The following is a 13806-nucleotide window of genomic DNA, read 5'->3' as shown; positions in this document are numbered from 1 at the left end:
TCAATTCTTTTTGCTTGAGCTTTTGACAATAACTTGACATCATTATTCAGTAATGACATTGGTCTAGAACAGCCCTATTCAATAGGCGGCCCACGGGCCAGAACCGGCCCATCAGTCACTTTGGACCGGCCCACTGACTACATACCTCTTAATAAATTATTTATTAAATAGCTGTGACTTAACTGTAAGCGCGACAGTTTATAACATTTTGCGACATTTTACGGGACGTCGCGCAGCTGTTTACTCTCTTGATGGAAAGTTTATGACAGTTTAAAACAGCGGGAACATGTCACATTCAAAAGAGAAGAGACGTAAGGTTGACAGCGAAAATAGAAAATTTAACAACAAGTGGACTGATAAGTATGCACACATACAAAATGCTGAGGGAAAACCCATGTGCCTTGTCTGTCTTGTCATTTGCTCGGTAAATAAAGAATACAATGTGCGGAGGCACTTCAAGATGACTCACACTAACTTTGATAATGAATATCCCCCGGGCTCAGAGGCTCGACAGACAAAAATAAAGACATTGACTCAAAACTACCAGCGAAGTTGTGTGGTTTTCACCCGAACCTGCACTTTGCAGCAGAAAGCTACAACAGCATCTCTCCGAATTGCATGGATACTGACTAAAAATAAAAGACCATTTACAGATTCTGAAACAGTAAAAGAATGCATACAAGCTGCTGTCGAGGAGGTGGTAACGGATGAAAAAGTGAAAGAGCAAGTTATATCTTCGATTAAATCAATCCCACTGTCCAATACAACAGCTGTGAGAAGGGTGGACGTTTTAGCTACGGATGTTTTTGACACTCTTCTTAATCAACTGAGGAAGGCTGATTTCATATCCCTGGCTGTGGATGAATCAACAGACAACTTGGATGTAGCTCAACTTTGTATGTTTGTGCGATTTTTCGATGGTCACTGTTTCAAAGAGGATATATTGGGATTAATACCACTGGAAGGGAATACAACAGGAGAAATACTCTTCCAGGAGATTGTTGATTTTTTTCAAGAGAACAGACTGGACTTGGAGCGTATCAACCTGCTTGTTACAGATGGTGCGCCCTCGATGGCAGGGAAGATCAAAGGACTGTCTGCACGGCTGTCTGCACTTGCGCCAAAAATGAAGTCGCTGCACTGCCTCATCCATCAGAGTGTCCTTTGCCCACAATTAAGTGGTGAGTTGAAAAACATAATGGATTCTGTTATGGCTACAATTAACTTTATCAGATCAACATCTAGTCTCCAACACAGACTGTTTCGTAAACTTCTTGCTGATATGTCAGCTGAGCATGTTGACCTACTTTTGCATAACAATGTGAGGTGGTTAATCCAGGGAAACTCACTCATGAGAGTCTGTGAACTGAGGAAAGAAATCATCACTTTCCTTCGTGAATGCAAGCACAGAAAGGCTGAAACATTTCTGACCAACATGTTGGATGACAAATTTGTGTGTGAGATGTGTTTTTTATGTGATATCCTTCATCATTTGAATGTACTTAACCTGGGACTTCAGGGGAGAGATAAAACAGTTGCTGATGTGGTTGAAAGGCTAACTGCTTTTCAAAATAAACTGGATATTTTTTCATCTGATCTCAGTAGCAGACTGCTGCACTTTCCAACCCTCAGTGGCTTCATCAAGTCATCACAAAGTGGTAAAGTCACAAAGGTCATGTCACACTTTCTGCACCATTTGAAACACAACTTTGCACAGAGATTCAATGACTTTGACATTCCCAAAGAGTTGCTGCATGTTGTGAGGAACCCTTTCACCAGCACACCCAATACTTCCCCCAAAGCAGCAGAGTTCCTAAAGTTGCATGGCATTGATGAAGGTCCCCTGCAACTTGAAATGATTGAAATGCAAGCATCATGTGAATTAAAGGATGCCCTTCAGGAAAAAGGCTGCACAGAGCTTTGGACAAAGCACGTTGACCCAGAGATGTTCCCAAACATGAAAAAATTGGCAATGTGTGTGTTAACAATGTTTGGATCAACATATACATGTGAATCATCCTTCTCTCACATGAATGCCATAAAAACAGACAATCAGATCTCCTTGACAAATGAGCATCTGCATCATTGTTTGCGGATTGCTGTCACCCCATATGAACCTAACTTTTCTCGTCTTGCCCAGTCAATGAAGTGTCACTTTTCTCATTAGAGATAGATCAAAATGTCCTGTAGTATGAAGACTAGACACACTTTTGTTTCCTTTTATATGCTTTAAAAGCCAGTAGTTTAAGTTTGTGATTTCATTCAAAGTTATGTTTGTTCTTATTTGCACAATATGATATTGCTATTACTGTTTATGTGAGTTTGTGACTGTGATATTTGTTCTTATTTGCACAAAAAGAAATTGTATTTATTGTTTTCTAGGCTTTATTTTATTTAAGCAAAAAGCGAATACTGTCACTGTGAGTTTGTGACTCAGATTTCTGTTAAAACTAAAGCTCGCTATGTTTTGCAGTTTTTATTATTTGCACTAGAAGCCAGCGGTTAATTCTAATGCCATTTGACTCATTTAAATAAAAATGTTGAAAATGCAGTGGTGCTTTGTATTAATGGTACAATACAAGAAATACAGGGAAATGTGCGGCCCACTGGCAAAAGCCGTATGACAATTTGGCCCAATGAAAAATCTAATTGAATACCCCTGCTCTACTGTTTCACACTTTGTGCATTTGTTAAGCTAAACTCTGATTAACTTTTTGTACTTTTTCTCCTTGCTCTTGATAGAAGTGTGGTTGTTTATTTTTTCACTTCATAAATTGCCTGATTATGGGTTTTTGTATTATGGTTGGAATGTCTTAAAATATCATTATTTCCTCTATAAAATTTGGTTGACATTATTTACTTTCTTTATTTTAATCTTTTACTTTGATGTTGTTTTGTTTTGAAGATAGCCAACATTTTGGGCAACTGTTACTTAGACTCAAATTTAGTTTAGTAAGGGACATATTCCTGGAAGTTGTGCCAACTGACGTCATCAGCACAACAGTATTTAAGGTGAAGTTGCACAATTCTTATTGTATAGGTTTTGCGGACACAACCTAATGGTCAAGTGCATCCATTCTTACCTATTCAAATGATGCTTGTTTTCTCCCTTTTGACTTTGATTCTTGGTTTGTGTTTTGACTACGATGAAAGATAGGCATGGTCTCTAGTTCTCTGCATTTTTCTACATTTCATTTCCTAGTCCATCCACTTTCTTCTTTTTCATTACCTCTTTGGTAATTTCAGAACAGGTGTGATTTAAAGATTATTTTCTCTATTTCTTCTGTAATTAGAAGATTGAATTCCACTTGTGATGAAAGTTGCGTTATATAGCATGCCATTAGCTCAGTTTGTACATCAAACTTGTGCATCTCAGCAATTGATTCTCCTGTTTCTGTAGCTTGCAATTTATTTTAATGAGAGACATACAAATAAATCCCCCTAGATATAATTATGAAACAAAGTATCTCTGTTGTGTTGAATTTAATGAAGTTGTCCTCCCCGAAAATTAAAAATTAAAAGATCCAATCACCAGCAATGTGTTGCATCAGTAAAACCTTGATATTTAAGTTCCAAACCACGAGGGGCATGAATTAAGAAAACAATTGCATCACATTTACAAGACATTGCAAAGGGTTGTTTTCTTAAAAGGATCATTCAGTTAGTGAGTAACTATGATGTACTGTTGAAAAGAAGGAAAGTAGAATTAAACAATCTGCATGTGTCCAAATCATTATTGTCTTTTATGAAATGTCACATTATGACAGTGGTTTTGGATAATGTAGTGGCACCTATTGTTGACAAATCAAAAACAGGGTTCAGTAAAAAGTTAAAATACCCTACTATTATAAGTTCATGAGAAACATAGTTGTAAATTCTTTATCATCTTGATCACCTCAGTTCAGTACATATACAGTAGGTTGATCAAAACTATTTATGTTTTGTTTAATTCCCCATCACTATAATGTTTTTTTTTGTTTGCTTCTAGGAACTTCAGGGCATCTCTTTATTAAGTTTTTTACACTGAATTCATATATGAAATCGGAATTAAGCTAGCACACCAGGTTTTTGAAGTACACATCATTGAAGTTTTGATACTTTTGAATATCAATATAATATATCAACATGATGTATGGAGTTTTGACTCTGTCCCACCAAAATTGTTTTGATATGTTTATTCTAAAAAAAAAAAACAGAAGACGATACGAGAGACACGTTAAAGCATATTTATGTCAATTTACCTCAATATAAAAATGAGGTTATTGTGCCCAAAAATGTTGGAGGCACTCGCTTTTGCGCTTGTACTGTACATCCGTCTCTCTTTGCAAGAACCAACAGTAGTCACCCATCATGCTCGGAGTGAATTTTCCCCGATATCAGTTTTCCATCACCTTTATGTCTTGATGAAATCTTTCCCCATGCTTATCTCTAACATTGTTTATATTTGGTGGAAAAAAGTCGATATGAGAATGTAAAAAATGCGTCTTCAGTGACATTCTGGCTCCTGTAAGCTAATATACTTTCAGCATTTTCTCCACAAGCTCAGCATAATTCTGTGCTCTGTGACTGTCAAGAAAATTCTGGACAACCTGCACGAATGAGGGTGCTGATTCAGTTGGCTTCAGTTTCCTTTTGAACTCATTGTCAAGCATCAGTTCATGTATTTCAGGGCCAACAAAAACACCTTCCTTAATTTTGGCTTCACTTTTCTCGAGGCCAAACTTATTTCTTAAATACTGAAATGCATTTTACTTTACTGTCCAGTCACCCTAGTTGTTCAAGACCTGGAACATCATAACTAAAAAATGGGACGTGCTAGACGAAAACGGCTTTCAGATTTGGAGTCAGCAAGTGAAATTTGTTAAAGTACAGATGAAAGAATCCCAGTAGCAAAATGCTTGTTGACCAGTGTTGTAGATGGAGTGAAACATTTGACTGATCCATTCCCTTTTCAACCAAAACTGATCCCTGATAATTAGATGTGCCTCCTGCAAAAATGCACCTTTTTTCCTTAACAAAAAATTCATTTTGTATTTTTATTTCATTCTCTTTATACAAACATTCCTACTATTGGATACATTATTATTAGTGGGCATGCCCCATCAAATTAAATAGGTAGTAATCTCATTGTGTTGTTTTTTACATATAACGTATATGCTTAAGTAAGTTCATACTATGCCTTTCGTAATGTGAAAAATTCACATTTTGGACTTTCTTTCACTCCCATGATTCTTCCTTTCAACTCTGAGAATGTAATGAATTGTTAATGAAAATTAAACTGACTATGAAGCACAGATTGTTACATTGTCATCATGATATCCAGAGCATTCCTTTGGACATTAATAACAATATTCATCCTAAATGTTATTTCCATGATCCTTCCCATTTCCTTACAGTTGTTCATTATCTTGCTTTGGTGCATGTTTCATAAGCTTGAGCTCCTTTTACGCTCATAGTTGTTCCTTGATTTTGTGCTCTGTTGCTTTTTGTCAGCTCTTTGGTGCATTATGACCAATGACAAGGGTGTCACTAACTGTACCAACTGTTGCAGTGCCATCCCTATTATATAGCAGATTTATTAATCTCCAGAGTAGGAATCATTTAATATAAAAAATAGCACACAAAATGTCAGACTTTCTGAGGAATATTAACCATCTGTGGGTTCTGTCCCACCAATCATTATAGCAAAGACTTAGTTGCTTGACACTGCAGAAACTAAGACAATTTATCAGTCTCATCAGTGCAGTTCATCTACTTGAAAAAGACAGGTGCTTCCACAATTTTTACAGAAACATTTTCAGGTGCTTTATTGTTGCAACCAAAAATGTCCACTTTAACATGAATAGTTACACAATATAAAAAGAAGAACTATAAAAAGTCTAACTTCCCAACTGAGAATTGTTAAAATTATAAAAAGTCTAACATTTCAAGTGTTGGTTGTTCAAAATTATGTAATTTTTTAGAATGTAAGATCACAAAGTTGGAGTGAAGCATTTAAAATAAAATTAAAAAGTTTGTTATCTTAAATTTGACAAAATTAATTCAAAACACTAAGTGTATTTTGCTCTTTTTTCCCCCTCACGCACTGTTCTTTCTACTGGTTTGGTCTACAGTGGTCTTTCTTCTGCCAAAGATGTAGCTGTTAGGTTAAGAAGGGAACAGGGTTAAGAGGAATAGGAAGTGAAAATCTTAGAGTATGGGCAGAAGTCAAAACCAGTATTCAAACAATAATATAACCAAATCCAAAAGCATAAGCAAAATCAACATTGTGAAGAACTAGCCAGGAATTTAAATAACTAGAAGAAATTTTAGCAGATCACATGCTTATCCTCAAACTCGGATAACTGTCATGAGATTTGACCTCCAGGAGGCAAAGCCTAGCAACAGAGGTCTGTGTCTTACCAATGAGGCTACAAAATGGTGGTGTCCATAAGGTATGCATGATGACATCGTGAATATCAAGGTAAAATAAAATCTTAAAACAAAACAGAGAAACAAAATGAAGCTGAAACCAGAAAGAGCAGAGTAGAAAAATTCATATGGCTAAGGAAATTAAGTCAAAACAATTGTTAATAACTGTGTTTTTAATTATCTATGGTATAAAATTAATTTTGGTTTAAAATTAAAATTAATTCAATTGAACATACCAGCATCTTCCTTCCTCAGTAATGTTCATATGTATTATTTTTTATGTTAGATCTAATATAAATATTAAAATGTATGTATGTAACTCTTGTTTACAGTTATGAAGGAACTGTTCTTTCATAAACTTTTTGTTAGTCCGTTTGTGTATTGTCTTAACTAAAGTATTTGTCTGGCTCTTTTTTCCTCTACAGTCATGTTACTTTAGCACCAGTTTTGAAAATTATTGTGTAATTTCAACCAGATTCTTAAGAATGATGTGACATTCTTCACTAGAGAGAGAGCCGTCTTTGAACGTTTGGACTCCCAGTTTAGACATGCTCTGATAACTGTTGTGAATTTGAGTGTTCTCAAAATAGCAAAGTGGTGTAGGCCTCAAAAATGCCCCTAAACCAGGCCAGGTCCTTCCCCAACCGGCCTAGAAATAGCCTCGCCCCAGACAACCTGATCCCCAAACATCACAAGCAAGCTTTGACCTATGCACACGTAAAACAAATATGCTTTAAATATTTCAAAATACAATACTTCTCTAGGGGAATAAACCTATAAAACTCTAACTTGATAGACCAGTCAAACAAGGAATCTTTATGAATGAAAAATGTATTTTATATTCAACAACAAAACAATAAAAGTGGTAAAAAAAAAAGGGCTAAACGTCCACAAGCCAGGAAATGGAAACCAAAACACAGAAGCAATCAATCCACAACCAGAAAAAACAATACTCACATTGAAAAACACTAAAGAATCCACACCCTATCTTCGCAATATACACTATAGGCTGAAGGTGGTTCTTCAGTCGTGCTGTCATAGTGGCCCTGCCATCTGCGGCTCCACCAAAAACACACAAGGAACACAGATGAATAAATCATACATGAATAATAAATATTAAATTAATCAAACAGTATTAACCAAAATACATAAATACCTTAATTATAATACTTTATTACAAAAAAGAAGAAAATGAAAATGATAATAACTGAGTGATCACATTCAAGCCTGAGCTCTGCTTTTGGACCTTACCTGACAATACCTCCGAAGTTAATTCTGACTTCTGAGTCTTACATAATTACTGTACTAAATAATTAATAAAACGTAATACTTGTCCATTTTTCTATTGGATTAGAGAGTCATTATTGTCATATATACTGTACAGTGTACAGCAAAATTCTTACATGTATATGTTAGTGAAAACGGGAATCTCTGACACCATAATAGTGAACAACCATACCCCAAAACTTCTGTTACCTGAAAAATCTTACAATAAAGTTTACAATGCTACTTACCATTACAAGACATTAGGAGAGTCACATAATGTATCATATTTTGGAACAACGTTGTTTTGCTTATCACAATGGCTCCTTTCTTTACCACACCTCTTCATGTAGTCACCAGTTTCATTTATTGGTTCTTAGCTATGTAAAGTGAAACATATGTTGTGGAGATTATTGGTTGCTCTAGTGAAAGTAAGTTTTCAAAAAAAGAATTATTTTGTCTTTGCACCATACAGCAACATAAAGAAACTAAAGACCAAAACTTTATTGTTTCCACCAAAGACTAAATGCATTTATAAAAAAATGTACATTTCACCTTTTGATTCATCCTTTGTGAATTTCACATATATTGTATTTGTTTTGTAAATTTGTACAAATGTTGGAGCTATGTGGCAGGGTGACAGTCTTTGATTTTTTAAGACTTTTGCCTAAGAATGATGAATAGAGATGAGATGAGTAACAGACATTCCAGCTTTCTTGGACACTTACATCTCCTCCCATAATCCCCTAGTAATTTCCCTAACTTCCCAGATTTTTGAGTTTCAGACATCCTTACTCTGAAAGATCATCACTGAAGTATTAAATTATATTAATGATAATAATAATAGTGTGTAAAATTTCAGGGACAGACATACCCTCAGAACACACACACACACATATATATAAATTAAGATATTTAATTATATAGCTGTGATATTTTCATGGCATGCTCCTGCACCACCTAAATCAGTTTTTCAAATTTGGAATGTCTGGATTAATGTTTTTAATATATGAATTCATCTGCCTAACAGTAAGGAGGATGACAGTTGGTATCTTTAATATCCATCCATCCATTGCTTAAATGAGCACATGGCTGTACCTAACCTTGGATGGGACACAAAATTCACTAGGTAAAGGCTGAAAAAAATGCAATAAGATGAAATGTTATGTCGTCATAAAGCAGTAGATCAGCAGTCCATCAAAAGGACCCCTCATGAACACACTGGGAGGTATCACAAGCAGAATCAACTGGGCTTTATTAACAACTAACATCTTGTCTATGTGGATCTTCTATATTTTCCACATGGGTTTATCCTTGGTACTTCAGCTTCAGTCCTTTTCTGGGATGTGCAGATTAAAATGAATAAAGATTTTAAATTGTCCTGGTGTGAATGAGAGTGTGTGACTTTCTGGGTATCCCACAATAGACTGGCCTCCTGTCCAGGACTGGTATCTACCTTGCAGTTAGTGTATCATGAATGGGCTTTTGTTCTTATTATTTTGTATTAGAATTGTCTCATAAAATAAATGAACTGGTAAAGTTAGAATTATATTTAAGTCTTATGTTTTTTGTTGTACATCAACGAGTGATGTAAAATATTTACAGATAAGACCTATTATAATATATTAAGACTACATGAAGTTGGTCACAGCTTATATATGGGGGGGGGTAAACATTAACATTATACAAAGTAATTGTCTGTCATACCTGCATTTTTATCACTCTTTAATATAATATTGTTTTTTATCAATATGCTGCTGCTGGAGTATGTGAATTTCCCCTCGGGATTAATAAAGTATCTATCTATCTATCTATCTATCTATCTATCTATCTATCTATCTAACTATCTATCTATATTCAGCAAACTCACCAACACCATACTCATGAAAGGAATGCTCTTCTAAAACATAACAAATGACAAAGTAAGTTTCAAGTTTATTACCATCACATTTTTCCTCTCACACTCTATTTTATGAACACATGTGTTCTCAGCAACATCAGCCAGTGTCATTTAATACAAAAATGTAGCTCTGCTTACTGTGTGTGAAAGTGCCGTTGCTCCTTGCTTTACAACTTCTCTTCATGTAGTCACCAGTTTGATTTATTGGTGTTTAGCCATTGCAGTGCAGCATGTCAGTGAATTAAAAAAAAAAAAAAACAGGACGGCAGTGTTGAAAGCTCATCTATAGGCTTCATTTTCACTTGCTCATTATATACAAGGCACTGCTAAAATAACTAACTTCCTACTCTGCTTTTCATAAAGCTGACAGATGGCAAAAACCTGGTAGGCCCTTTTTTATAATCATTAGTGGCTGACATGGTTAATTCGAGTCACTTTTAAAGTAATGAAAGGAGTGAAGTGCATTTAATAGCTCTGAGGCATGCTGAACAAAGCTGCTTGCCCCTTGAACTTGCTCAGGAAGTTAGGAGAATATACAAATATTTGCAAGGCACTCCATCATTTTTCCAAATTCAGCATCTGCTTCTACCTGAAAGGAAATCCACATTCATTTCCTTGTGATCCCGTTCTCTTAATTCCTTGGAAGTCTTTACCCATCAATAACACCTTTAAAGCTGTCACATGTATGGCCTGCCACTTTCTCAATGTGTGCTTTTCATAATGCAAGCTGGTCATCATGCAGGCAGATTTCTTTTTCTTGTCTTTTCTCTCTGCTGGGGGAAATGGCCGTCTGATAAACAAGCAGCTTGGAACAACAGCTGAGGCAAGAATTGGCTGAAGTAAACTGTTTCAGACGAAGGGTTGTTTCCTCATATCTTGGCTCTCCTTCATGAATGACTCTCCTTTTTTTCCAATAATAACTAATCTCCCCAACTCAGCATTTAAACACCATTTTCTTTCCACTTTTGCTTGTCCTGGCAGTGTACTCATGTGACTTTCCCATTGTACTCTGGTGTGTTGTTCTGGAGACTTCTTTCCAATGGACTCATCCATTTATTTGAATGCAAATGGAAAAACACATTTAATAGTAATTTGTTAATCATTTCCATTAAATATACAGTTATTAACTCTGCATGGAGAATGCAGATTTTGATATAACATTCAGTTTATTTTGTTAGACCTCTCAATTGCTTAGACCTTTTTCATTATTTGACAATAAATACAATGTAATTCTTTAAAAAGTATTTTGAATTATGGGCAGCAAGGCTGGTGCAGTGTTTAGAGCTGCTGCCTCATAGATCTTGTATCCAAGGGTCAGATACCGCAGTCATGTTGAGTGGAGTTTGCACGATCTCTCCATGTATGAGTGAATTTACTTCCAAGTACTCTGGTTTCTCTCCCACATCTCCAAACAGATATGGCTTATATTAATTGGCATTTCTACATGAGTCCTTTGTGGGAACGTATCATGGACACTGTAACGGATTAGCAACTTGTCCAGGGTTGTTTCACACCTTGACATTGCCAAGATGGGCACTAGACACTCCACAACCCTCAGTTAGATTAAGGGGGGTTGAGAATGTTGCCTTATTTATGTTTCCTCCTATGATGAAATGGTATTCTGTCCTGGGTTGTTTCACAACTTAAGTCCAACCCTGCCACGATAGGTTCCAGGCCACAGTGACCTTGAATTGGCTTAAATAGGTTTGAGAATGAGATGTAATTTATTTATAATACTGTGATTCACTGGCACCCCATTCAGGTTTAGTTTCTTTCTTATTGGGATAAGATAGCCTTTCCATTGGCTTTAATCAGAATCAGTTATTTAAATGTACTCTCCGCAATGTTCTTAGCAAGGTAATACACTTGTAAATCTCTCAATATGCCAAAAAGCCTCTCAAACCAGTCACCATTCAGGGGGAAGACATGGAGGTGGTGCAGAGTTAGAAGTAACTGGGGGCTCACATAAACAACAAACTGGACTGATCTGACAACACAGTGGTACTGTACAAAAAGGGAGAGAGCACACTGTACTTGATAAGAAGACTCCGGTCTTTTAATGTATGTAGCAAGCTGCTGGAAATGCTCTATCAGTCCATAGTAGCCAGTGTGGTGTTTGACGCTGCAGTCTCCTGGGGAAGCAATTTTGTAGCGGTCGTAACCACTACGATTCACCACATTTATAGTGATATGTTAATTACAGATTGCAGGTCAACCCCAAACTGCCTTCGGACCCCTTCCAGCGGTGCCAAAAGATTACATGAACTAATAAAGCTGTATTATGCAAAAATGACCCAGAGAAACGGTGCAGAGAAAAATGTAATTAATGACTTAAATGCAAACCACAGAATGTGCCAATTCTGAACCTGCCCACCCCCTCTTCCAATACATACAGAATACAAATAACATAAAAAATCATTGACCCAAAATATCCCACAACATCCATTCAGTTTAGTCTCTTTATAAGATAAAATATTTCCCAATGTTTCAATTCTTCAGACCTGCCATCCCAGAATAAAAGATTAGTAATTGCTCACTCTGATCTCGATCCTTTCAACTATCCAGTCCACTTTCTTCAGAGTATCAGGATTTCTTTGAGATGTCCACCACCAAACTGCAAAAGACTTTGGTGCTCCACAAGAAGCAATCTCTTTCCTGATAGGTCACGTCTTTCCCCTCCGCCATAAAGCTCAGGTGGTTTTTCTTCTTCTCTTTCTACCTATTCGTGCTCTTTTTCAACTGTATAGCCACATCTGTTTCCATGGCACCCTCCCGGAAATCGCAGCAACAGACCCATTCATCACAAAGGTCTTCCCTATATACATATATCCATCCATGTATCTATTTTACACTATACTGTAGATGTGCTCAGACGGAGACAGGGTTCACATAGAGAGACAAAAGACAAACCAGCAAATAAATGTATGTGACAGTGCTATGATTTGAGCTCAAAAGAAACACTATACCTGAACAAACGTATCAAGAAAGCCTGCTCCACCACAGGGCAAACCCCGGATGCACTAGAAGCCATTGCAGAAAAGAAAACAGTGGTAATATTGAACACCATCATGAAAAATCACTTACATCCCCTCCCGGAGACTCTTCCTTGCAGCACTTTAAGCCACAGGCTCATTCCACCACAATGTGATAAGAAGTGTCGGGCAATTCAATACTTCCATCCGATGTACTTGTTAAGTTTATTTATTTATTTTGTATACTGTATATGTATGTATGTCTGTATGTATTTATTTATTAATTAATTGATTGGCTGTATTATCTGTCCTGTGAGTCTGTATCCTTCAATTTTCTTTTTCTGCTGCCATATGCATTTGAATTTCCCCTTGACATTAATAAAGTTTATCCAAACTAATGTAATAATAGACAAACAAACTACTTTATATACAGTATATGGTAGAACCATGAGGTTATTTTTCACAAATTTATTTGTAATGCATACATACACTTATCAAATCAATTGAAAGTAAACTATTCATCTTATTTCATACATCCATTACAGAGGTACAGTGGTGGAGTGGTTGCTGCCTCAGAGCTCAGAGGATTGAATCCCTGTCCGATCACTATCTGGAAGGAGTTTCCACATTCTCTCCATGTCTATCTCTGTGAATTCCAGATTCCTCCCACATCCCAAAGTCACATATGTGAACTGGTGACTCTAAGGTGTCTAGTGTGAGTGAATGTGGGTATGGATAATTGTGCCCTGTCCCATCCAGGGCTGATGACTGCCTACCTGTGCCCAGGATTACCACGATAGGTTTTAACTCCTCACTCTACAGAAATAAAGTCAAACTAGGAATGTGTAGTAGAGTGATAGAAAGATTAAGTCTGTGATCTAACTAATGCACAAATTACTCTGCTAATGAGACATTTTAGAAGTGTTACACCTAGAAATGTGTTTGGTGTACTCTTTCTTAAATGTCTAGTACAATCATTGCATTCATTCAAGCCCAAAGTAAGTAGTGCTCCAGAGAAATGACATTTATAAAGCACAATGACCTAATCATCCTAAGAGTTGCAGTGTGGTAATCTTTTTTAAATCATGCCACATAATCTGATGTGGTATTAGCAAAATGAAATAAATGTATCCCTTTAAATTTCTAAAAACTCAAATTCCTTAGTTTAATTGTGTGTGCAGTTAGGAACTATTCATTATGTAAACCCTGAAGATTCAGGGATGGGTCACTAGGAAATGTAATGATTTCACATACTTCTTG

General features: G+C 36.3%; 1 protein-coding gene across 1 annotated transcript; it reads left to right on the top strand.

Annotated features, from left to right (window-relative positions):
- Positions 1-286: 286 nt before the first annotated feature.
- LOC114654911 (SCAN domain-containing protein 3-like) lies at positions 287-2167 on the top strand. The gene has a single exon (XM_051927222.1). The coding sequence runs from the start codon at positions 287-289 to the stop codon at positions 2165-2167; it is 1881 nt and encodes a 626-aa protein (XP_051783182.1).
- The last annotated feature ends 11639 nt before the right edge of the window (positions 2168-13806 follow it).

Source organism: Erpetoichthys calabaricus, chromosome 1, assembly GCF_900747795.2.
Source record: "Erpetoichthys calabaricus chromosome 1, fErpCal1.3, whole genome shotgun sequence".
Taxonomy (NCBI): domain Eukaryota; kingdom Metazoa; phylum Chordata; class Cladistia; order Polypteriformes; family Polypteridae; genus Erpetoichthys; species Erpetoichthys calabaricus.
The sequence above is the reverse complement of the archived record's forward strand: the minus strand, read 5'-3'. Positions and strand labels throughout refer to the sequence as shown.

What these genes read in the sequence shown, in the direction of transcription:
- LOC114654911 (XM_051927222.1), top strand. Translation starts at nt 287, where the DNA reads ATGTCACATTCAAAAGAGAAGAGACGTAAGGTTGACAGCGAAAATAGA.